This window comes from Arachis ipaensis, chromosome B5 (assembly GCF_059453495.1).
Source record: "Arachis ipaensis isolate K30076 ecotype BB chromosome B5, ASM5945349v1, whole genome shotgun sequence".
In the NCBI taxonomy this organism is placed as follows: Eukaryota; Viridiplantae; Streptophyta; class Magnoliopsida; order Fabales; family Fabaceae; genus Arachis; species Arachis ipaensis.
Genome location: NC_142440.1, coordinates 142,117,976 through 142,143,580, shown reverse-complemented (window position 1 = coordinate 142,143,580; position 25,605 = coordinate 142,117,976). Strand labels below are relative to the sequence as shown.

General features: G+C 32.7%; 1 protein-coding gene across 6 annotated transcripts; it reads left to right on the top strand.

The window, feature by feature from the left end:
* Positions 1 to 6,713: 6,713 nt before the first annotated feature.
* LOC148566031 (uncharacterized) lies at positions 6,714 to 10,721 on the top strand. Of its 6 annotated transcripts, none has more exons than XR_015883426.1 (4): positions 6,714 to 6,858; positions 6,953 to 8,493; positions 9,078 to 9,439; positions 10,220 to 10,721. XR_015883426.1 is itself a non-coding variant. In XM_016348003.3 (3 exons), exons 1-3 carry the CDS (start codon positions 6,821 to 6,823, stop codon positions 9,225 to 9,227), a joined length of 1,725 nt encoding a protein of 574 aa, XP_016203489.2. In that variant the 5' UTR covers positions 6,714 to 6,820; the 3' UTR covers positions 9,228 to 9,656. The 6 variants fall into 6 exon arrangements, 3 of the variants coding, with proteins under 3 accessions (XP_016203489.2, XP_016203490.2, XP_020958464.2); XR_015883425.1 differs by having other exon boundaries at positions 6,724 to 8,493; positions 10,220 to 10,320; positions 10,457 to 10,721; XM_016348003.3 differs by lacking the exon at positions 10,220 to 10,721 and adding an exon at positions 8,979 to 9,025 and having other exon boundaries at positions 6,714 to 8,426; positions 9,156 to 9,656.
* Positions 10,722 to 25,605: the final 14,884 nt, after the last annotated feature.

The window sequence follows — 25,605 nt, the reverse complement described above, 5'->3', positions numbered from 1 at the left end:
CCGGTTCTCGCAACCTTGAAAATTACATGTTTTTTGTGAATCTCTTCCTAGTATTGCTTAATTGTGAAACACATGTTTTTTATGCTTAGAATTGCAAATTTTTAATTCACTTTTCTCCCACTCGATGCCTTGATATGTTTCTTTGAGTGATTTAAGATTTTGAAGGTAAGAATGACTTGAAGAAATAGAGGAAAAGCATGAAAAGTGAAAGAATTCATGAAAAAACGAAGAATTTGTAAAGTTGTCAATCCTGACCTCTTTGTACTAAATTGATCATAACTTGAGCTATAGAAGTTCAAATGAAGCGGTTTCAATGGCATTAGAAAGCTAACATCTGGGGCTTCAAAATGATATGCATATGTCTATAGTGGACATTGAGTTTAAGTGTGCGTACGCACCATTGTGTGTGTACGCACGCGTTTGAGCGCATGCCTCATTTAACTGTGCACATGACCTGTGATTTCTAGCCCGTTTTGGGCCCAATCCAACTCATTTCTGATGCTATTGAACCAAGGATTGAAGAGGGATGAACCAAGGAGTGATAGTGGAGGTTTTTATTATGTTTTAGGTGATTCTAGAGAGAGAAGCTCTAACTTCTCTCTAAAATTTAGGGTTTCTTAGCTTAATTTCTCTCTAGTTTTAGCTTTTAATCTTGTTTTAGTTTAGTTTTCTTTACATTCTCATGTTTTAGCATCTTAATTTGTCTAGTTTTTCTTGTTAATTTCTCTATTTTTCTACTCTTTAGTTTATGAATTCTTGTTAAATTTTTTGTTTCCTTTAATACAATTTTGATATTTTTTATATTATTGATGCTTAATTGAATTGTTGTTTTTGCTTTCTTGAGTTTGGTAGTTATAGCTTTTATGATTCATGTAATTTATGATGTTTTTCTTTTATTCTTTCCAAGTGTTTGATAAAATGTCTCTTTTAATTATAGAGTTGATTTTACACTTTTCGCTTGGGATTGAGGACTTAGGTGACCTTGAGTCATTCATGTCCAATATTGATTGGTGATTTAGGGTTGTTAGTTGATTTTGTTTCCACTAAGCTAATTAGTGAGTTGGTTAGGATTTCGGGATGAAGATCAATTATGCCTATTTGACTTACCCTTGATATTAGGGTTGACTAAGTGAGATTAACTCTTCATAATTGTCATATTTGTAGTCAATGACTAAGATAGAAAACCTTGACTCTCAACCCTTGCCAAGATATTTTTTAGCATTTGAATCTCCTTTCATTTTATTAATTAAATAACATTTATTGCTTCTTTATTTTTTTACAATTTAATTTTTTTCCAATTGCTATCACACTCTCCTTTTCCCTCATATCCAATGATACGCACACCTCACTGTAATTCCATGGGAGAACGATTCGGGACTTAAAACTCTCGATTTTTTTTATTTGAATTGTGACAATAATTTAAACTTTGATTAGGGTCATTTGTTGATTTGGAACTATACTATTGACGAAGCAATTCTTTTTAAAAAATTTTAAACCGACATTTGACCTTCATTATCCACCAAGTCCCTACCTTGAGGGCATCAATCCAAAAATCTGTGGTAATTCCAAAAAAGCATAAGTGGGATGCATCAAGCTAAGTCACCCATTGATAGCCATGCATAAAGAGTGGTAGGTCCAGCGAGCATAGGAGAACCCCACGAGTACTGCATGCATCTCTCAAAATCAACAATCAATGGGATCCATCTAGCATGTACGATGCCACTAGATTTATCTGTCATCGGTAACCCACCGATCAATCTAAGTATGTAATAATGTGCATAGTGCCAGAGTACATCTGGTGCAGCGTCAGCAGGCAACTGTATCAGACGAGCCTTCAACCATGTTATCTTAATGGTGAAAGGCTCGGCATACCGCACACCCTGCCACGGCTCTCGATGCAGTGACTACGCTTAGGGATGGCAAGCGGGGAAGCCCGCCCCGCCCCGCCCTGCCCCGTCGTGAGGCGGTCCTAGAATAACACCCCACCCGCCTAACTGCGGGCTGGCGGGCTAATCCCGCCAAAGCTCCTCTTTTTTTTTTTAACTATTAACTACTAAATAATATATATAATTTCACAACCATATTAATAAATTTATAATTTCTAAAGACATAAAATTATATTTTTTATATTACAAATATTAAAGTCTTTGTAATTATAAGTATCTAATAAACATAATTATAAACTAAGTTTTCATCCAAAACATAATTATAAATATTGTCTCCAAAGCAAAACAAACATAATTATAAATATTGTCTCCAAAGCAACATAAACATAATCCAAAGCACTCAACTTTCATCTTCATACTCTTGTAAGTTGGGTTGTGAAAAGTTGAGTTTTGGCAAAAAAATTGCAAAAATACCCCCCTTACAAAAAAAAAAAAACTAAGACCGGCGGGAAAACGCGCCTCGACCCGCCAAAACCCGCGGTTTAAGCGGTGCGGGTTAGGCGAGCTTTTACTCTTTGGCGCTTCCAATTTTCCAGCCCTGCCCACCTTTTTTGATGGATTACGTGGGCTGGTCCGGCGGGTTTAGACCTGTTTGCCACCCCTAACTATGCTCCAAGTGCCTCCTCAATCATCTCCCATGTGTCATGACCATAATAAGTATGAAAATCTCGACTGCAACCACCTACCGACTCCCCATGTGTCTGCAAGCCAAGGTAATAACCGACATCGTGAAGGGTGATGGTATACTCACTCCACGGCATGTGGAACGAATGGAGACGCCATCTCTCAACAAATGCCAACAGGAGCAAGTTATCGAAGTGAAAATCTATAACTGGAGCTACATGGGCGAAACTAGCATCCTCTAGGTAGCGTAGCAATACATCAAGCGGTCTCTCCACTCCTGAGTCCCTATTCCTCCTTGGAAATAGGACTCGTTGACTCTATGTAATTCGACATTAAGCTCAATTTAAATCACCACTCATCTCAATTATAATAAACTATAATAATTAGCTTAAATTCAAAGATTTCTACATTAAGTTTTAACCAATGCTACTAATAACACCTATTATATAAAGTATCTCTAAAACTCTATCAATGATAAATCAACATTTATCTCATTCATAATAATTTACAATATGTGTAGTCTAAAATCCAAAGATTTTTACATTAAATTTAAAAGTCTCCTTAATTTATATATTATAAATGTCTATTCCTTAATATATTAAACTAACCTAAACTTATAAATACTAATTAACCAACTAATAACTATAATATAATAAACAAAAAAATTAATTTAAATTCTAACCTTATCATCAATGTGGCCTGTGACATGTCTACCTTCATTCAAACGGTTGATGTCGCTACTCCGAATCATTGCGACAAAAGCTTTTTTTTCTTTTATTTTTTCTCCTTCTTTCTCTCTCTATTTTCTTTGAAATTCTCCAAACTCAAAACTAAACAAATGGCTGCAATGTAACGCGCAAGGACTACTTGCGTTGTTATATAGTGGTCCCAACGATTTCGTAGCTATAGTAGAGAAGTTGTTTTACCTCTATTGTATAGTCATTGATTGCGACAAAACTAAACAAATGGCTGCAAGGTAACGCGCAAGGACTACTTGCGTTGTTATATAGTGGTCCCAACGATTTCGTAGCTATAGTGGAGAAGTCGTTTTACCTCTATTGCGTAGTCATTGATTGTGAAATAGTCTCTGCCTGCAAAATTATCATATAATACTTAAAACGGTAAAATATTGAAAAAAATGTTTAAGAGTTAATATGATTTTTTTATTTATATATAAAAAAAAGTTTGAAACACAATTACTAATACTATTTTCTTTTTGGGTTTTTGAGGATGAAACTCAATTATTAATCTTTTTGCTATGGTCATCTGCTTAAGGATTTGTTTGAGTATGATTCTCTGAAAATATCTTTTTTCAAATGATCTTTTTTTATATAAGATCTTCTAAAAAAATATGTAATTTATTGTAGCTTCTAAAAATGATATTTTTTATTTTTTTTAGTATTTTATTTTTATTACTAAAATTTTATTGAACACAAAAAAAATAAAAGATAAAAAAATATTTTCTAACTTAATAACATCCAAACAAACACTAAAAACATAATTTAATACAAAATGCTTTTCATGTCTAAGGTAGAATTTAAACTACTGACCTTTTAGATAAGAAACCAAATGATGAAACACCAACCCACACCAACATAATTAGCATATCACCAATAGTATAATCACGCTTAACAATGTGATACCCACTGATATTACGTTTGTATCGGTTATAATAAGTGAAGGTTCGGTCCATATGAATATCTTGTGAGTTATGACTTGTAACGATGTTTGCCTGTTTGGATTTTATCTGAATTTTGGTCCCTACTTAGTTAAAACATTTAGCTCGTGTGTCGTTACTCGTTACCTCTACATGTTTTTTTTTTTTTTCCCCTTTTTGCTTCATAAATATGTAACACAAAATTATACTGATAAATTTCTGCTCATGACTATTCAATATAAAATATAGGCCTTGGATTCTAAATTATTTGAGAGTATTTAGAAGGATCAATTTCAATTCAAGCTGAGTTTTTTTTTCTATTTAATTAATAAATCATAAACTATGGTCAAAAGTCAAAACAGACTAACTGTTCTTTATTGGCATTGATAAAAATGTTTTTACTTTCATGAATGCTAGCCCTCGAACTACAAATGTGAAAATGCATCACGCATTTGGTAACTAATGAAACATTTTCATGAAGCACCGGCGTCCTTTTTCTCATTGAATTTGATAATTTTTTTTTTCCTTTTTTTTTTTATAGATTCACCTTTTCAAACATCTAATTCAATTCTGAGTTATTTTAAAGTGTTACCTGAACTTAAGCAAAGGATGATGAATCTTTCTTGATTTGATCACAAGAAATTCCCACAAAAGAAATAGAAATGTTACATGTAGATATTTATACTTCTTGTGACGAGCTGGCATTACAAGACCATTCACAATCCAGGTTGTCACCTCAAGTTCCACATAAGGAAAACTCTCCATTCCCATCACAGGCTGTGATATCTACTAGCTAAGAAAGACCGAAAATGATAATAGGGTAATGAGGCTAAAATAATGGCACAACTAAAAAAGTTTCGAGTAAAGAGAATGCAGTGGCTAAACTGATGACCAATTATTATACTAATGCTAGTAAAAATAAAAAGATACAAACAAATCATAAAATAACAATTGAATTTTGTAAATAAAACCAGTGAATTCCTATCTTGATAATCCAGCAAATAATCCATCTTTTCCTTTCGCATCATAATACAGCAAAGAACTTACATAATAGTTAGTCTAGTCAAGAGATATACATCATAAGGGTTCATTAATAACCATGATTGAATATTATACCATTCTCAATATACTAATTGATCTTGAAGAAGTTAAAGGACAAGAGATTGCAAAATTACAAGACACTTTAAAAAAAATGCAGGGTCGGCAAGATGAAACCCATGCTGCAATTATAATAGAGAAGCAACAAAACTAGCAATTGAGCAAGTACCATAGTAATTAAAGAGGTTCCTATTGTAGATAATACCAAGCAACAGTTACTAAAGTGAAGAGTTGAAACGGCCTACATTTTTGTCTTAAAATAGTACATTTCACTGTTAAAAAGGGAAATGATGAAAACAAAAGAATTACTTTAGCTAAAAGTTCCAATATATTTTGCAAATAAAATTTTCACCCAAGAAATTATGTGATATTTTTAAATAGTATAATTCAAAGAAAGGAGTGTACTTTTAACCCTCTTTTTTGTTTTAAGAATAAGGTTATGACATTTGTCACTCGAAATTTAAATTACAAAAAATAGAAACAAATATGAGAAATAAAAATTATAAAATGGTGTCTCATAGAATAGAAATGATTATTTGTAGAAAAATAAAAAATTCCTCATCTAAATAAACATATATACTCGTCAGTGTTAAGATAGCAAATACTGCTAAGTGTTAACACAATTTTAAATGCAATATCAAACCTTCAAATGACAAGTCAGAATAAAAAATTCAATAGGAGAAAACAATACGACAAAGGTCCATATATCAATTAATGGGATGAACGACCTAGTTACCAACAAATAGCAGCATATATGCATTGTTTTTAAGCTATTTTTTAAATTTGTCCCATAAAAATATTTTCAATCAAGTTGGTTCTTTAAAAATTATAAATTAATCATATTTATTCTTCAATTACTCCATTTATAATTTTTATCAATAATTGATGTTTATATTAATCAATAGCATACATGACACATAACATGTTTATTAGACGTTGACTAAATATATTTACGAAAATTTATCAATTTTATCACTAAATCATATTAGGAATAGAATTTTTGTAATTATAAAAAATGACTAAATTAATAACTTTTCATAAATAAATTTAGTCAATATCAATTAAACATATCATGTATTATGTACGTTATTAATTAACGTTTTACAATATCAATATTTGAAAAAAATTAATAATGGAATGATTGAAGGATAAATATGATTAATTTGTAATTTTTAAAAAACTAATTTAATTAAAAAAAAATTTAAGATAAATTTAAAAAATATCTTATTTTTTTAGACACTAATTTGAAGATTAACTTTAATTAATACTATGACAAGTAATTCATTTAATTTCGGATAATAAAGACAGTAGTAGTAGAGTTGAAGAAAAGTGCTCAGCAATTGAAAATGAGAATAAAGCTAGGATTAAAGAGGCAGAAGACGCACAACTTAAGCGAATCAAATAAGCTTGATACTGCTCTCACTCTCTCAGGTGGAAGCACTCTTCAGTTCAACGCATTCCCTTTTACGATACTCCACTTGATTGCAAGAAAAGAATGTTGTCATTGTTCTCATCCTCACCAATCAAATTAAGGTATGCTTTTCAATTCCCAAATTCTGTTTCCCTCTCCGCTCTCCGTCTTTGCTTCCCTTCAACTTCATCCCTACACTCTCACTCTCACTCTCAGCCCCAATCACTTGATGAAGCTGTTGATTCCTTCACTCGCATGCTCTCTATGCGTCGCCCTCCGTCCATCATCCAATTCACCAAGATTTTGGGATCTCTTGCCAAGACCAACCATTTTCCCACCGCCATTTCCCTTTTTCAGCAATTGCAAGCCAGGGGAATCGCTCCCAACTTATTTACTTTGAATATCTTAATCAATTGTTGCTGTGGCATGGGTCGTATGAAGCTTGCTTTCTCTATATTGGCCAAGATTTTCAGGATGGGTTTTCAGCCTGATGCCGTAACGTTGACAACAATCCTGAAAGGCCTCTGTCTCTGTGGTAATGTTGAAAAAGCACTGCACTTTCATGCCACAATGCTGGCTCATGGATTTCACTTTAATCAAGTCAGTTATGGGACCTTGATCAATGGGCTCTGTAAGACCGGACACACATCAGATGCTATTCAAGTGTTGAGAAAGATCCCACGACATGGAATTGTTCCTAATGTCATCATGTACAACGCAATTATTGATAGCTTGTGCAAGGTTACCCTTCTAAGTGAAGCTTTTCATTTATATTCTGAAATGCTTGCTAAGGGAATTTATCCTAATGTTATCACGTACAGCACTCTAATTTATGGATTATGCCTTGGGGGTCAACTAAAAGAAGCCATTGATTTACTGAATCATATGATGCTGAAAAACATTACTCCAGATGCTTCTACCTATAGTACTTTGATTGATGGGCTATGTAAGGAAGGAAGGGTCAAAGATGCTAAGAGTGTGTTTGTTATCATGATGAAAAAAGGTGTGAAACCAGAAGTGTTTATTTATAATAGCTTAATGGATGGATATTGTTTGGTTAATGAGGTAAATAAGGCAAAATATGTATTCAACACAATGGGCCAAAGTAGTGTGTCGCCTAATGTTTGTAGTTACAATATCATGATTAATGGTTTGTGCAAAAGTAAAATGGTCGATGATGCCTTGAATCTCTTTGAAGAGATGCGTTGCAGGAACTTGGTTCCGGACATGGTTACTTACAATACTCTAATTGATGGCTTGGGAAAATCAAGGAGAATCCTTTGTGCTGTGGAGCTTCTTAAAAAGATGCATGATAGAGGTCAACCTGCTGATATAGTCACTTACAGTTCCTTGCTGGATGCTTTGTTCAATATCAAACAACATGACAAGGCACTTATATTATTCAAGGAAATGAAAGAGAGTGGCATTGATCCAGATATATATACATACAACATACTTATAGATGGCCTGTGCAAAAGTGGAAGAATTAAAAAGGCAGAAGAGATATTTCAAGATCTTTCCATTAAAGGCTATCGTCCAAATGTGCGGACATACACCATTATGATCAATGGGCTTTGCAAAGAGGGTCTGCTTCACGAAGCATTGGCACTCATGACAAAAATGGAAGACAGTGGTTGCTTACCAGATGCTGTGACTTATGAAACAATCATTTGTGCTCTATTTGAAAACGGTGAAAATGATAAAGCTGAGAAACTTCTTTGTGAAATGATATCTAGAGGCCTATTGCAAGGATAAAGGTAGATGAGATTCTTCTTGTTAGACATCACAAATGTTGTTTGTATCTCTTTCTTTTTAACTTGTGTTTTGTTACCTTCTTCAGGATCATCTATCCATTACATATTAATGCTTTTGGGTCTTGACATGATTGTTACCCTTTATTCTGCTTTATCCACCTTAAGCGTTTTCTTTGTCATTGCTTATTTTATGGCATTTTCAGCTACTAGATGGTTGTCATACGTTTCTTGTGGGTATCTATCATTATTTCTTTTTTTCTTTTCTGTAATTATATAAATGCATTGATGTTAATTTAGCACTAAGCTGAAATGGTTCTGATTTCATCATTGAAAGGGATTCACGTGTTAGTTGTGAAGCTTCCCTGCACTCTTATTGTCTTTCAATCTTTTCATTTCCCCCCATGCAGCACAAACTGGCTGATGTAGCTTTAGATGAAATCTCAAATGTTATTTTGCAAACATCTTCTCATTTATCTGTGTTCATGCAGTTATACCTGAGAGATATTGTACCAAAGCAATTAACATGACAAAGAAGGTAACTGATTTTCTTGTTATATAGAGTAAATAAATTTTGCTTTTGATTCAAGGTATAAATATCGGTGGGTAACAAAACCAAGCTTGATTGAACTACTATTGATTGGCAATTTGGCATATATGGAACAAAGGAAAGAAGAGGCAGAACAATTGCTCTCCCCAAGCCCCAGCTAGGAAGGGTTGCACATCAGCCAGGGGGGTAATCATGGACCACCTGCATAGTAGTTTCGTCCACAAAGGGCAGCCATCCTGCCAAGTAGAAGGAGATAGTCAATAGCAGTCAAACGGACCTGTCTGAAAGCATGTATATAAAGGAACTGCGATTCAAACTTCAAAGTCAAAGGATTTTGATCAAACACCAGCCTCTTGTGCAATCTCCAAGCACCCCAAAGAGTAGCAAGAAACATTTGCACAGGTTAATGCTCACAAAATTTGGAACACTTCATCATCAATTGCATGTTCCCATATAATCATGTTAAGAAAAATGATAAACCTATAAACTTTACAATAAAATGAGAAATTTTGGTGGTATACTCGAGCTTTTAAGTTCAAATCTCATTACAGTTAAAATATTGTTGGGAAACAATTAAGTGATCAATCTGATTTTAATGAAGTTTATTCACTTCTTTTTGTCATACTGATCTTACAAAGATAAGTTGTATTGAACTACTATGTTGCAAGATGAATAATGACATTAGATTTTACCATTGTAATTTTATATGATAGGAATTGTCCAGTGGGGAGTATTTTGATTTGTTAGCTGAGCTAAACTTGTAGGTTGATGGCTTGATAACTTTCATCTTTATGCTGGCTCTACCATAGATCAAATGATTCATTTGAAACGTTCTTGAAGTTATCATGAAAAACATTGTTCCATTTGTTTGTTTGTTTTCTTTTTTCAGAAAAAAAAAAATCGACATCAAAAATTTTGAAAAAAGAGCAGTTATCATTTGTTTTTTGAGGGGTTTTCTTTAACGTTGAAATAGAAAATAACTAGTTTTTCTGAAAAAAAATATGAAGTATATAAAGAACCGAAAACAGAGGGTTCAATTTGAAATATTATTACTAAAATCCGTGGCCGAGATTAAGATAATAAAAAGATTACTAAATCTTTAGTTTTGGCAAATTTTTCAAGTAGAAACAAATCAACAATCAAAGAAATCGAATAAGCTTGATACTACTCTGACTCTCTCAGGTGGAAGCACTCTTCAATTCAACGCATTCCCTTTTGTGATACTCCATTGATTGCAAGAAAAGAATGTTGTCATTGTTCTCATCCTCACCAATCAAATTAAGGTATGCTCTTCAAATCCCAAATTCTGTTCCCCATTCTGCTTTCCATCTTTGCTTCCTTTCAACTTCATCCCTACACTCTCACTCGCATGCTCTCTATGTGTGGTACTCCATCCATCATCCAATTCACCAAGAGTAGAGTTTGAAGAAAAGTGCTCAGAAATTGAAAATGAGAATCAAGCTAGAATTAAAGTAGCAGAAGAAGCACAACTAAAAGCAACACAACTTGAGAAAAATTATAAATTGATGCAGACACAGGGAAACAAACTTGTGAATATCAAGGCAGTTCAAATTTCCAAATTCAGTATCTGCCTACTACATACAAATATGTACCAAACTAAGAATCTATTGTTCCTCAAACACAAAATGAATTTATATACTTATCATCATCATTTAGTTATAGTCACCATGAAATCAATTGATCAACTATCTATCCACATCATTTAATTATAAACTAGTATTTTCACCCGTAGTAACATTATGGGAATATAAATTTTTTAAAACTACGGTCCACTTTGTTCTGACAGGTCCACTTTGTTTTGACAGTATAGATTATGCATTGTACAACAAATTTATAAAATCAAATTACTTTTGCAAAAAAAAAGTCATAGGTTGACAAAAGTTTCTGACTAAGAAGACTAAAGTATCTGTAGATAAAAAATCAAATAATAAGATTTTTATTTATTATTTTTATATGAAAATGTCTAATTTTTTATTAATAATTAATTTTAACATTCATTATCTAAAATTTAAAACAATTTAACGTGTATACCTTTATATTTAATTAGGTGTTAACTGTTAAGTTTGTTGTACAAATAGAAATAATTAATTTTTATACTCGCTATTTAAAAATAATATTTTTTCTCTCTATGTATATAAAAATATAATTAGATATTAGCATAAAAAAATTATACTGATAGTTATAAAATTAAATCAAAATTAATTTTTTTTAAAACAATTGAATCTTGATTCTAACTTTTAATTATAACATTAGTATTCTCTCCAAATTATATGTAATAAATATTTAAAAGAAGAAAAATAAAAATACAGATTAGAAAGATAAGCGGTGAAAATTTAAAACTAAATAAAAAGTTAAAAACCTAAAAAACTATGTGTATAATAACAATAATAATAATATTTTTTATTTAAATTATATTATTTTGTTAATTTTATTTTCTGTAGAAGAAAAAGATAGAAAAAATAGAAAGATAAAGATGAAAAATGAAAGTGAGAGTTTGTTAATTTTAAAAGAAAAAATTTTATTTAATTGTAATAAAAAAATATCGAATGACATATTTTGATTTGTCAAATTACTAATATAAAAAAGTCACAAAAAATTATTAATATAAAATATAAATTATATATAGAGTGAAAATGGTAGAGAGAAATAGAAAAATAGAGAGAGGTAGATGAGAGAATTTAGGAAGGGAGTTTATTAATTTTGGAGGAAAATATTTTCTTTCAATTTTAATAAGAGAGTGTCATGTGACACATTTAGTTATTAAATTAAATAGTAATATATGATACTAATATAGGTATATTTTAATTTCAATTTTAATTTTAATATTTTAATTTTAATTTTAATGTAATTAAAAAATGTCATGTTACAAATTTTGATTGTTAAAATCGTAATTAGTCATTGATAATAATATATAAAAGAGATAGAGTGGTTGAAGGAATGAGAGAGATAGAGAAATGAAGAGGGAGGAGGGAAAAACTCTTTAATTTTGGAGGGAAAAGATTTGATTTCAATTGCAATGTGGAAGTGACACGTGACACATTTTATTTGTAAAATTAGTTGGGAGGAAAGAAGAATTCTTTATTTTTGAAGGGAAATATTTGATTTCAATTATAATGAGAGAGTGATATGTGGTATATTTTGATTGTAAAATTAGTAAGAGGGAGGGGGAGAATTCTTTAATTTTGGAGGGAAAGATTTGATTTCAATTATAACGACAAAATGACATGTACCACATCTATCTATTCTATTATATAAAAACCGGATGTCTGCACTTAATGATGAAGCTGACGTGGCATGTTTCGGAGAGTGTTTCCAATTTAATTGTTTTAACTCATTCAATACAATTTATTACACTGACTTAATTATATCAACTAATTGATTTGATTAGATATTTAAATATTTCTTTTCTTAATATAATTTATTATAATTTATATCACTTAATTAATTATACTATATTAATTATAATTCGTTATATTAGTGAATTAGTCTTTTCATTTATAAAGTCTAAAATAAAATAAATAAATTGTTATTTATTCTAATTAATTTGTTTATATACTATATATGAATTAACGTCTATTCTATTATATAAAAATCAGATTTCTACACTTAATGATAGAGCTGACGTGACATGCTTCTGAGAGTGTTTCTCGATTTATTTCTTTTAACTCATTAAATATAATTTATTATGAGATTAATTATATCAACTAATTGATTTGATTAGATATTTAAATATTACATAATTATTATAATTTATATCAATTTGTTTTAATAGTATTTCCTAATTTATTTCTTTTAATATTCTGATAGTATTTTTTAATTTATTAAATCAAATTAGGTATAAATTATGTATATTAATTAATTGATTTGATTAAATTATTAATAATTAAAATAATAAATCTATAAATAAAATAAGCAATTGAGATATTTTTAACTAATAATTAAATAATCAAATTAAATTATATGTATTGAGTCAAATTCAAATAATGTGAATTAAATACTAAACTAAAATATGATCATTTCTTGCTTATTCAAATTAAATGCAATAAATATAAATTAATTTTGTTAGATAATTATGATTTTTTGGTCTTCTATATATAGACGGTCAAACAAAATGATAAGAATAATCATTTTTATCGCTCTTGCTATTTCAACTCTTCTTTTCTTCTTTTTTTTTTCTTTATGTAAAATTTCTTTTATGGATAAATAAAAAAGTATGGATGAATAATGTTTCGTTGATTGTTTGTTTATAACTCAAAAATGTCTCAATTTAAGCATTACCGTTGCTCAATGAAGCTGCCGACTACCGCTCTGAATTCATTGTATAGCTGGAGCAAATTATGATATAGCGAAAAAACGTCTATGCATGCATGCTATTCTTCTTTATATATGTATCCCTCTATTTTTACAATTCACATCTTTATATATTAGATTTTTTTGACATTATTTAAATTTGATATTTTTTTTCTATTTTTACGCTTTTAATCATTTTTTGTCTTAATATTTTGTTCTCATCAATTTCTATATTTTATTTTAGGTTAACTTTGTAGTTCAAATTTAATCATTTATGTCATTATTGAATGTTATGAAATTGACCAGATATTAATAATAAATAATTTAAAAAAGGTATTTTTTGGAACAATTCACCTAAATTTAAATTGTTACGTTAAACAGATGATGATAAATATTTTTGTATTAAATCTCTTATAAAAGAAACTTATAGAAATGTTATGTTATATGATATAATTTGATTATATATCTTTTTTATCTCCAATCTAAATTATTTGAATTGGCATACTATTTATTTTTAAATTTAATTAAATATCTAAATATCTTACGATTTAATATAATTTAATTATATAAATACATAACTTTTAATATTTGTGTAATAAATTCTAAAAATATTTTTGCAAGTTATAATTTTTTTATCTGTATATTTAACTTTTAATAATATTTTTATTTATTAATATATTATTTCTATTATTTGAGTATGATAGTATTCTTTTTTGAGGATGATAGTATTCTTTTCACTAGAGCTTCAGATTAGTCTCTAATGGCGGTAAGGGACTCCCTTATTGCATACCAGAATGCATCAGGACAATGCATTAACCTGGAGAAGTCAGAAATGTCTTTTAGCCAAAATGTTCCTTCTAACAGACAGATCATCATTCATGATTGGCTGGGTTTCAACTCTGTAGAAAGACATTCCAAGTACCTAGGACTCCCAACCTATGTGGGCAAGTCCAAGAAACAAGTTTTTGACTATGTCCAAGAACACGTATGGAAAAAGCTCAAGAGATGGAAAGAGAAGCTACTCTCAAGGCTGGAAAGGAAGCACTCATTAAATCGGTAGCACAGGCTATACCCACTTACATAATGGGCTGTTTCAAGCTCCCAACGAGCCTCTGCCAGCATATCAACTTGATGATAAATCGTTTCTATTAGGGAGCCAAAAATGGAGAGAAGAGAATCCAGTGGGTGAAATGGGATAAGATGTATCTTTCAAAACAAAACGGAGGTCTGGGCTTCAGGGACATAGAGGCTTTCAACCGAGTGCTACTAGCAAAACAGGGATGGAGATTAGTAAAGAATCCAGAGTCTCTAGCAGCCAAAACTTTAGGAAGCAAATACTACAAGAGGACAAGCTACCTACAATCAAATTTGGGTTTTACTCCAAGCTACACATGGAGGAGCATTTGGCAAGTTAAAGATATAATTGAGAAAGGAGGCTACTGGAGAATAGGAAATGGGCAAACCAGAATTTGGGGAGATCCATGGATCCCAACCCAGAATGGGTCAAAACCGTGGAGCCCCCTTCAACAATTGAACCAAATGCAACAGTTTTTGAGCTGATTCTCAATGAGGAAAGCAGACAGAATGTACAGCTTATCAACCAGATCTTTATCCAGTTTGAAGTAAAACAAATTTTGAAAATTTCCCTACCAAGTACCGACCAGCCAGATAAGTTCATATGAAGGATACAAGGGACGGAGAATTTAAAGTGAGAAGAGTTTATCATGAAATTAAATCACAACACCAGAACCAATCAAGCCTCACAAATAGGTGAGAAGAGGAAAAGAATACCTGGAGAGAGATATGGAGAATCAAAGCCCCGCTGAGGATCATTAATTTCCTCTGGAGAGTAATGCACAATTCCCTCCCAACGAAGAGCAGTCTGACCAGAAGAGGAATCAATGACTCGCCTAGATGTACCAGATGTTGAACGGAGGACAAAACTGAGAGTCACCTTTTAAGAGACTGCAACTTTGCCAGAAGATTCTGGTTTGCATCCCAATTCACCCTGCGCACAGAAACAACCCAAGAAATTGACGTGAGAGATTGGATAATTCGCATGTTGGAAAACTGGAAGAAAATGAGAAATTGATGTTCTGTTTGCTACTGAATCAACTATTAAGAGCAAGGAACATCCTGGTCTTCGAAGGCAGAGAGAGATTGATAGGGAAGGAAATCGAGAATGCGGTGAAAACTTGTGAGGAATTTTGGGCAGTGCACGTAAAAGAAGAAGAGAGAAAATTGCAACAACATCCTATGGTTCAAATTAGGAAAAATTTGGAAGCTCCACCAACAAACCTGATCAAAATTAATACGGATGCTGCAACTACCAAACGGAGTAATGGAGGGGCTGGAGCAATAGCAAGAGACCATTTGGGTCCTATTCTAGCATCAGCATCCTAGAAGATCCCCTTTCCATTGGAAGCCCGTATGGCTAAGGCCTATGCAGCGTACCTTGGAATAAGCCTAGCCAAGGACTGCTGCTTCACACAAGTTATTTTGGAGAGTGATAATTTGGATGTAGTGAATGCACTCAAACAAAGCAAAATTGATGACACTTGTTTTGGTTCATTCATAGCAGACACCTTATCTCTTATTGGAAGTTTCAGGAATGTATCTTTTAGTCATGTAAAAAGAATGGAAAGTAGGGTTGCCCATGAACTAGCCCAATTAACATTTACCAATCCAAATCTAGTGTGGATGAAAGATGCTCCAAACAATGTTCAAAATCTAGCTTGGCTAGATATTCTGGGCCAATGGAATGATATACCCATTTTACTGTAAAAAAAAATGAATGAAGTTAAAAAATTATGGTTCAAAATAATCGACATTTCGCATAATAGAGGAAAAAGAGAAAATAAAAATGAATTGATTTAAGAAAAATAAATTATTGAATAAATTAATGAGAAATGATTCAGTAATTTGACTATGAAAAAATAAAGAAATAATAAGAACATTAAATAGTGTCTTCACTAACCTAACAATTTGTATGCTATGCTTCTATCTTGTTCTTACGTTTAAAATAAGGTATGTAACAAGTCGATTGAGCCATTAACTTAGTAAGATCACGAATATTTTTTTTATGGTGAAACATAAGGATTTTTTTAATAAATAAAAAAAATCATATTAACTCTTAAATATTTTTTCAAATTTTTACCGTTTTAAACATTCACTAATAATTTCGTAAGCAAGCTATACTATAGTGCACACATTGCGCAATGGCGGTAGACGTTACTATTGCGTGTGAAGTTGTCACGAAGGATTGTCTTTCATCTATTCTTTTTTCTTTCTTACAAAGATAAATTCTCCAAATGACTAGTCAATGTATAGTTGTTATTGTTTATCTGAATGCAACAATATCACGTAAAGATGATAGTGCACATTTAGAATGCACTGATTCTATTGTTACGCATACTTGGTGATTGCATTCGTTGATAGAACTTAAAAGTTCGATTTTGGTCAACATGGAAATGCTTGGAATTAAGCATGTTTGAAAAATTAGGTATCGGTACATTTCATTGGATGCCATAAGGAATAATCAATATAAGGTATTGTGCTTAAAGGATGATGATCATCATGTGCGAGTTATGATTGATTACCATGGAAAGATTATGACTGAACAAGTGATGAAACTTTACATTGAGTTGGTGGACGTTGGCAATAGTTCTTCCTCCTCACGTGCAGTCCCAACTCCCAACAGATTGTGCATTAGGACCAAGTTAGGTGGAAAGAACCGAATCCTACACAAGAATTCAGTCTTCTCTCCAAATGATAAATCTGATGTTGATTTGGTTTCTGAAGAGTTCAAGTAAAATGAGGAGTGAGTCCAATTTGATTTTGATAGTAATAGCAATGACAATATAGAGCTTGTCCCAGAAACTCAACATATATTGCCACCACCATTACCACTTCCTAGCCAAGCCCAAGTTCCAAGCCATTATTCGACATTGGACCTAGATGCTATATAAGTGAAGCCAATACCTTTTGGTTAGGGGGCGCTCATGACTATAAAACAAATGGGAGCGTGGAGCTGAGGATTGGCCATAGATTCTACAGTAGAGAGCCTGTTCACCTTGCCATCAAGAACCACAACATTTGTTGGAGTGTAGAGTATCGGGTGGTTGAATATGATTATTTGAAGTATCATTGTCAGTACAGAGATTATGTTGTAGGTTGTCAGTGGAGCATTCGGATTGAATATTGACAAAATCTTGATTATTGGGATGTTCATAAATACTAGGCTATGCACACATGTTTGACACCAACAATGTCTCAAGATCATTCAAATTTCGACAACAACCTTATCTGCAGAGTTATCTTTTCCATGATAGAAAGTAATTTTTTTAAATTTTTTCATCTGTTTTTGGAAAAATGGTTACATATTTATCACGTTATTGTTGTAAGATTTCTAAAAATGATTGACATATTAATCAATTAAGTTATCCTTCCATTCTAATTAGATTACTACATGGGTCAAGGGATAATGGAATAGAGCTACAGATTTAAGCTGTCGTACAGGAAGCTTTAGATGGCGAAGCAAAAAGTAATTGCTCAAATCAATGGGGATTGGGAAGAGTTGTACAACCAACTTCTAAGGTTGCTAAATGCGATTGAGCAATGTTTGCCTCGTCTAGTTCATGATATCAAGCTTGTGCCAAATTATGAAGGCATGCTTCGAGACTTTGGTTCTATGCAGTTTGATAAGGTATTTTGAACATTTCCTCCCTACATTGAAGCCTTCAAGTAGTAAGCCTCTAGTATCTATTGATGGCACACTTTTGTATGGGCGATACGAAAGGGTTGTTAATGGCCATTGCATAAGACGGCAACTCAAACCTTCTTTCCATTGCTTTTGCATTGGTTAAGTTAGAGTCAACAGAGTCTTGGTAATTCTTTATAAGGAATTTGCGGTAGCATGTGACTCCCTAAGAAGATACACATATATATTTAGGTCAAATTAGTGATGAGTATAAGTAAACATAATTTACTAAGTACTTTATATGTAAACTTAAGTATCCTATCATAAGGGACCAAGTCCAATTGCTGCCTCCATTGCAATAGCCTCTGAATCATGTCATCTCTATGTTGTTATGGTGGCCCAACCAACCTGCAGATGCAAAACAAAACAATATGTTCAGTAACAAAATAAAAAAATAGAAACTACAAAAAAATCATTGTATACATAAAGACCTCGCAGCTAATGAAAATTCCACCATGTCCCTATCTTGAGGGAACCAATCCGAAAACCTGTGGTAATTCCAAAAAAGCATAAGTGGGCTGCATCAAGACAAGTCACCCATTGATAGCCATGCATAAACAGTGGTACGTCCAGGCGAGCATAATAGAACCCCACGAGTACTACTTGCATCTCTCAAAATCAACAATCAATGAAATTTATCTAGCATGTACGATGCCACTAGATTTATCTGTCATCAGTAGCCCACTGATCAATCTAACTATGTAACAATGTGCACAGTGCCAAAGTACATCTGGTGCAGTGTCAGTTAGCAACTGTATCAAATGAGCCTTCAACCATGTCATCTTAATGGTAAAAGATTCGGCGTACCGCACACCCTCTGCAGCTCTTGACGCAGTGACTACACTCCAAGTGCCTCCTCAACCATCTCCCATGTGTCATGACCATAATAAGTCTGAAAATCTCAACTACAACCACCTACTAACTCCCCATGTGTCTGCAAGCGAAGGTAATAACCAACATCGTGATGAGTGATGGTACACTCACTCCATGACATGTGGAACGAATGGGTCTCCAGATACCATCTCTCACAAAGGCCGACAAGAGCGAGTTGTCGAAGTGAAAATCTATAACTTGAACTACATGGGCAAAACCAGCGTCCTCTAAATAGCGCAACAACACATCAGGTGGTCTCTTCACTCCTTAGTCCCTATTCCTCCGTGGAAATAGGGCTCGTCGACTCTATGTAATTCGACATTAAGTTCAATTTAAACCACCACTCATCTCAATCATAATAAACTACAATAGTTAGCCTAAATCCAAAGATTTCTACATTAAGTTTTAACCAATATTACCAATAACACCTATTATATAAAGCATTTCTAAAACTCTATCAATCATATATCAACATTTATCTCATTCATAATAATTTACAATGTGTAGCCTAAATCCAAAGATTTCTATATTAAGTTTAAAAGTCTCCCTAATTTATATATTATAAATGTCTATTCCCTAATATATTAAAGGTTAAATTACATATTTGGTCCCTACACTTTCAGTGAAATTATAAATTGATCCATACACTTTAAAAGTTTGTAATTAGGTCCCTAAAGAGAATTAAAATTTGTAATTTAGACCCCGCCGGTCAAAACGTGTTGATTTAACAGAATATGCTGAGAATTTAACCTTTACAAAATATTTTATCCAAACGCGGATACAAGGGGAAATGGCTTCCCTGGAGTATACAACCTTGTCCTTGTTTCTTGGAAAAGGAATACAAAAATATCATAGAAGGACAGAAATAGATGTTGAACAGAATATAAATAATTTAGCAAATTCAAACTAGAAAACCAACCTTCAAATATGCAGCTAGGATTTTTTTGTTGTCCACAACCACACATTGGTTCACATCATCCCATCCGAAACCGCTACAGGCTGCCATGTCAGCTGCAAATTGATACTTCTCTTTTAGCCTTTTAACTTTATTCTTGCAATAACTTATTTGAAAGCTACCACCTGAAAAATTTTCATTCATTTTTGTATCAAGCTTCTCAAAAGATCGAGGTCTAAACTGACCCGCATCAGCTCTTCTTCCTTCAATGACAAGCTCCTCCATAAAACCGACAAATGCCTCTGTCTCTTTGTCAGTCCAAACATGTCTGTCCATTTTTCGCTATAATCTACATTAACTCAATCAAAATTCAAATAAACATTACATATACATGATGCCATCATTGTAATAACTTATAAAATATAATACATTTAATAAAGTGCTACATGTAGTTCACATAATTAAAGTTTTACAATTAGCTCTTACAAAAAATGTCCAACCAAACAAATTGAAAGAATCTAATAAAACACACATACAAAAAAGAAATTAACTAATTGATTCGAGAATTCATCCACTAGTTGTACATTTCGTTTGCTAAATTGTCTCGCCAAGCAGCCCAGTCATTGCTGCCCTCTATACTCTCAATCATGTCATCATCGCCATCTTCGTTACCACCATGATCCTCTCCAATAAGCACATGCTCTGCATCAAGTAGTGTGTCCTCTTCAGGGTCGAATTCCATATTAAGCGAATAAAGTTTTGCAGTAGACAACAAGCAATAATTATTCTATTTCGTGTCTTAATTTTGTAGAAATAAGGACTCCTCAAAATTGTCCATCTCTTATTCAGTAAACCAAAACAGCGCTCAATAATGTTCCTAGCTGAAGAGTGCTTCTTGTTAAAATATTTTTGATAATTCCTAGGAGCATTTCTATCATGAGCCCATTCTTATACGTGGTATCGAGTATGCCTATATGGTGCTAGAAATCCCTTGCAATTAGTATAACCCGCATCCACTAAATAATAATTCCCTATAAATTGAAAGAGATACATTATGAGGACTAAGGAATTTGAATGAATTAAAAATATTGAAATGTTTTTGTTACCTAAAAATTAAGAATTACATACCAATTGGTATCTTGAGGTTATTACGACGTGAAATGGCATCTCTAAGGATTCTTGAATCCAAAGCGGAAGTACGTAAACGAAATTCATATCTCGATTGCATACGTCTAGGACATTAGTTGATATCTTACTTTTTCTTGTTCGGTATCTTGATTTATCTTTTTCAGGGACAGTCACATCTATATATGTTCCATCTAATACTCCTAGACAACCCTAAACCAATGAAATTGAAGTGTCAAGACTAATTATATACAAAATTATAGATTATAGGGATCTATGCAGTCATCTAGAACAGGAACAGCTTTTGCAAATAATAGACTTTGGACACGTATGACCAAGAATAACACCTTGTTGAAATACCTACTTATTGTTTCTCCTGACCTATAAAATCTAACTTGAAGTGTGTGATTCTTTTTATGATGAGCTAGTGTTAATAAAAACGTAATCACTTGTGAAGATTGTAGAAGACTTAGAGAAGGGGGAGTTGAATCTATGACCTTCTTTTATGTTACTGAATTAACCCTTTTAAGACAGACTTTCAATCTGAATATGTTTGAACTTAGCAGTGAAAAATTTATGAGACAATTTCATTTTGTCTCATGAATATCAGAAAACAGAACAGAGCAGAGAAGGAAGAAGCTAACACCACCATGTATCCTGGTTCGGTTGCCTTGTGCAATACAACCTACATTCAGTCTCCACCACAATAGTGGTGGAATTTCTACTATAGTTAAAGTATTACATACACCAATTTACAGGATTGACATAATCCTTTCACACTCAAGTTCTAACCTAACTTGACTTGGCTATGCTAATACCTAACTCTTCACTCTTAGTGCTAACCCAACTAAGAAAGGGATACCTCACTGGTACAAGATACAAGACACTTAATCATCCTAAAGAAATCTAAAAGAACTCTAGGATTTTTACTCATGTGTATCTCTCTGCCTTTTTCCACTCTTAGACTCTTTCAATGACTCTCTCATTCAGCCTTTTACCTCAAGAAATTACATAAAGATAAACATTGAAAAGAAAAATACAATCTGTAAAACATGAAGGAGATTGATGCTTCAACAGCCTCTTTGCTATGTGATAAACCAGATTTGCTAGCCTCTGATTCAGTTCTTCATTCTGGCGGAATGCTCCCTTGACTAGGAAGCACTGTCCAAGTGGATGAACTTCTTCAGAGAGCTCTTCTCAGAATATACACCTCTAGAACACTGGTTATCTCTCCTTGGCTTCTGAAGGATGAAAATTCTTCTTTTGTATCTCCTTGCATGTTGCTGAATTGCTCTTTCCTAGGTCAACTTCTTGAGCTGTGTGCTTCACCATCCTATCTTTTCACTTTCTTCCATTTACCTTCAAAAATGGAATGCTGGAATAGACCCTTTTTTACTTGACCGAAAGCCTTAGATCAGCAAAGATACAAGTTTCAAAGGTAAACTTGAATCTGATCCATTGAAAAAGTGCTTTGTCCTCAAGAAACAATTTTTAGCCTTTGATTCACAGCAATGATTATCAGAGAACACTTTTTTCATTTATCCAAAAATGGTAAAGTAGAAGATTTGAGATGAAGTGAAGAAAGTAAGTTGCATGCAAATGGAAATAAATCACCTTTTAATTTCTGACTTAGTTTAATATGGATTGATGTGGGTGATTAGACATTTTCTTTCTGAATAAGCTTTCTCTTTCTTTCTTCTCTGTTGAAATAAGTAGGAAGGACGAAGCTCTCTTTCTTGTATTTTGTTGCTGATCGAAGCAATAAGAGAGAGTGAAGACTTCAATCTTGTATGAGAAGCTTGGTGGGATCAACTTGGGTGAGCAACTCAGGCTTGGTTGGCTTTCTTCATATTTAGCCCAAGTGATTTCTTTGCTTAACAACTTTGGGCTTTTAGTGTTTTATAGCCCACTTTGTTTCTGGTTTGATTTCCATCATTTTGGGCTGCTGCAACTATATTTCTTTGTTCTAAATTAATTTGGACTTTATTTGAAAGTGTAGCACGCTATGAAAGCTTAAGATTTTTGTTCCATTTATTTGGGCTGTTGCATTATTGAAATTTAGCATGCATCACTTAAAACAAAATCATCAAAACTAATTGGGTAGTTGGCCCAATAAAATTAATGTTTGTCATCATCAATTATGTTAGTTAATTTCTTAACTCAACAACTTGCTCAGGTATACTTACACGACATTCATCTCTTAATCCATCTTGAACTTTTAGTAACTCACACAATCTTCCTAATGTATCTACGCTCATCCTTAATTTCCAAATGCGATTTCTATCGCCCCCTCCTATTATGCGGTTTAATACATTTCGTCTTAAGAGATTAGTATTAATTTCTCTATTCCTAATCAACAAATGTCCTCTTCTCCTATTTCTCAAATACAAAAATGCAAACATCAAAACTAATATCGTAATAGCTTCAAGTTCAGCCTGAATCATAGAATAAAAAAAAATCATCTAAATTGCTCAAAGCGGTCCAATGGTTCCATTCTTCCTTGATCAACACATAAAAAACAACTTATATAATTAACACATACTAAAAGCATATTTGTGTCCAGTGGAGGCTAAAGTACCTGTGGTAGAAGGAGGAGGAGTGCCTTCTGGTTCATAGTCATCATTATCTTCATCAAGAACCACCCTTTCAGAACGAGTGGGTCCCTTTTTCTGCTGTTTCACTGAACCACCTCCTTTTAGATATGAGTGTCTATTTCATATGACTCATTGGACAAATCAACACCAAAATATTTCAAAAATACAAGTTAAGAACATGTCATAAAGAAGGGCTTTATCTTTCTCACTTCGAACAGAATCAAACATATATCTAACCATTAAATAAGAAAAAGAGATTTCTGTTGTTGTGAGAATAGCATACAAAACTAGAGTATCAGTGTAAGACACCCTTTGATATGAGACACCCTTTCATCCCATTTTCCAAATGTATAGGCACATGCACCAACATCAGTGTATTTCAAAAAATCGCTGATGGTCTCATTATTCAGAATTATGTCACTGCCTTTTACATAGGAATGAATAGTCCCCTCATGGTAAGTCATGTTTGCATAAAATTCCATGACTAAAAGTGGGTACACTGGCATTTTGATTTTAAAAGAGTGATTCTAGTCCAAAAATTTCAAGTTTTCAACAAAAGGAAAACCTTTCTTTTTCAGATTCGGTAAATCAACAAGAAAATTTGGACACAAGATGTGATGAGCAATAACCCCTTTATAGAAATCATTATTCAAAGACTTGACCTCACAAAAAGATGATTTGCTTTTTTTTTTTTAAATAGAAAGTAAAGCAGATTAATAATAAAATATGAAACATTTTCATTAAAAGACAAAAAAATAAAAGTAACATGTGGACAATGTAACACTCATTTTGGGCCCAGAGGTAGTTTGGATTAAGGAAACATATTGGAGCACCCATGATCTGATTTTTTAGTTTGGCCCAAATAACTCTGCACTTGTAACAAGACCTGAGAACGCGGATTGAAGAGAAGGTTCTTCACTTGCCCAGAATTGTCTCATACCTGTTTATGAGACAAAAAACTCTAACAAACATATCAGCAACTTCCAAACAATGAATCATAGCTTAAAATCCCTAGACTAGTCCTAAGCATGCAAAATCTGTCCTCAGCTAGTGGTTTAGTGAAAATATCAGCTAATTGCTCCTCTGATTTAACAAATTGAATGTTAATATCCCCCTTTTGAATATGTTCTCTTATTGAGTGAAATTTCACTTCAATATGTTTAGTCCTAGAGTGCAAAACTGGATTTTTGAAAATATTAATAGCACTCATATTATCACACAACAAGGAAATATTTTCAGCATTTAATTTGTAATCAGCAAGCTGTGTTTTTAACCACATAAGCCGAGAACAACAAGAAGAAGCAGCTATATACTCAGCCTCTGCAGTGGATAAAGCCACTGTTGGCTGCTTCTTACTTGACCAAACATTCAAGGACTTTCCAAGGAAGCAACATAAGCTTGATGTGATCCTTCTATCAACTCTATCACCGGCAAAATCTGCATCACAATAACCAACTGTAGAAAAATTATCAATCTTAGGATACCAAAGACCGAAATTGGATGTGCCATGAACATATCTAATGATCCTCTTAACTGCAGAAAGATGAGATTCTTTTGGTTTAGATTGGAATCTTGAACACATTCTAACACTTTGCACAATATCAGGTTTAGAGGAAGTTAAGTACATAAGAGAGCTAATCATTCCTCTATACCTAGTCTCAGTTTCTCCCTTGTCTAATTTTGAATTAGGGTGCATGGGAGTTCCCATGGGTTTGGCATTTTCCATACCAAATTTATTAACTAGTTCCTTGGCATACTTCTCTTGATGAATGAAAATACCATTTTCAGTTTGTTTAATTTGTAGCCCAAGGAAAAAATTAAGTTCACCCATCATACTCATATCAAATTTACTTGTCATGAGTTTTCCAAATTCAGAACAAAGAGATTCATTGGCTGATCCAAAAATAATGTCATCAACATATATTTGGACTAGAATGAAAGAATCATTAGAATTCTTGATAAATAGTGTAGTGCCTATGGTGCCTCTTTGAAAACCATTTTTTGAAAGAAA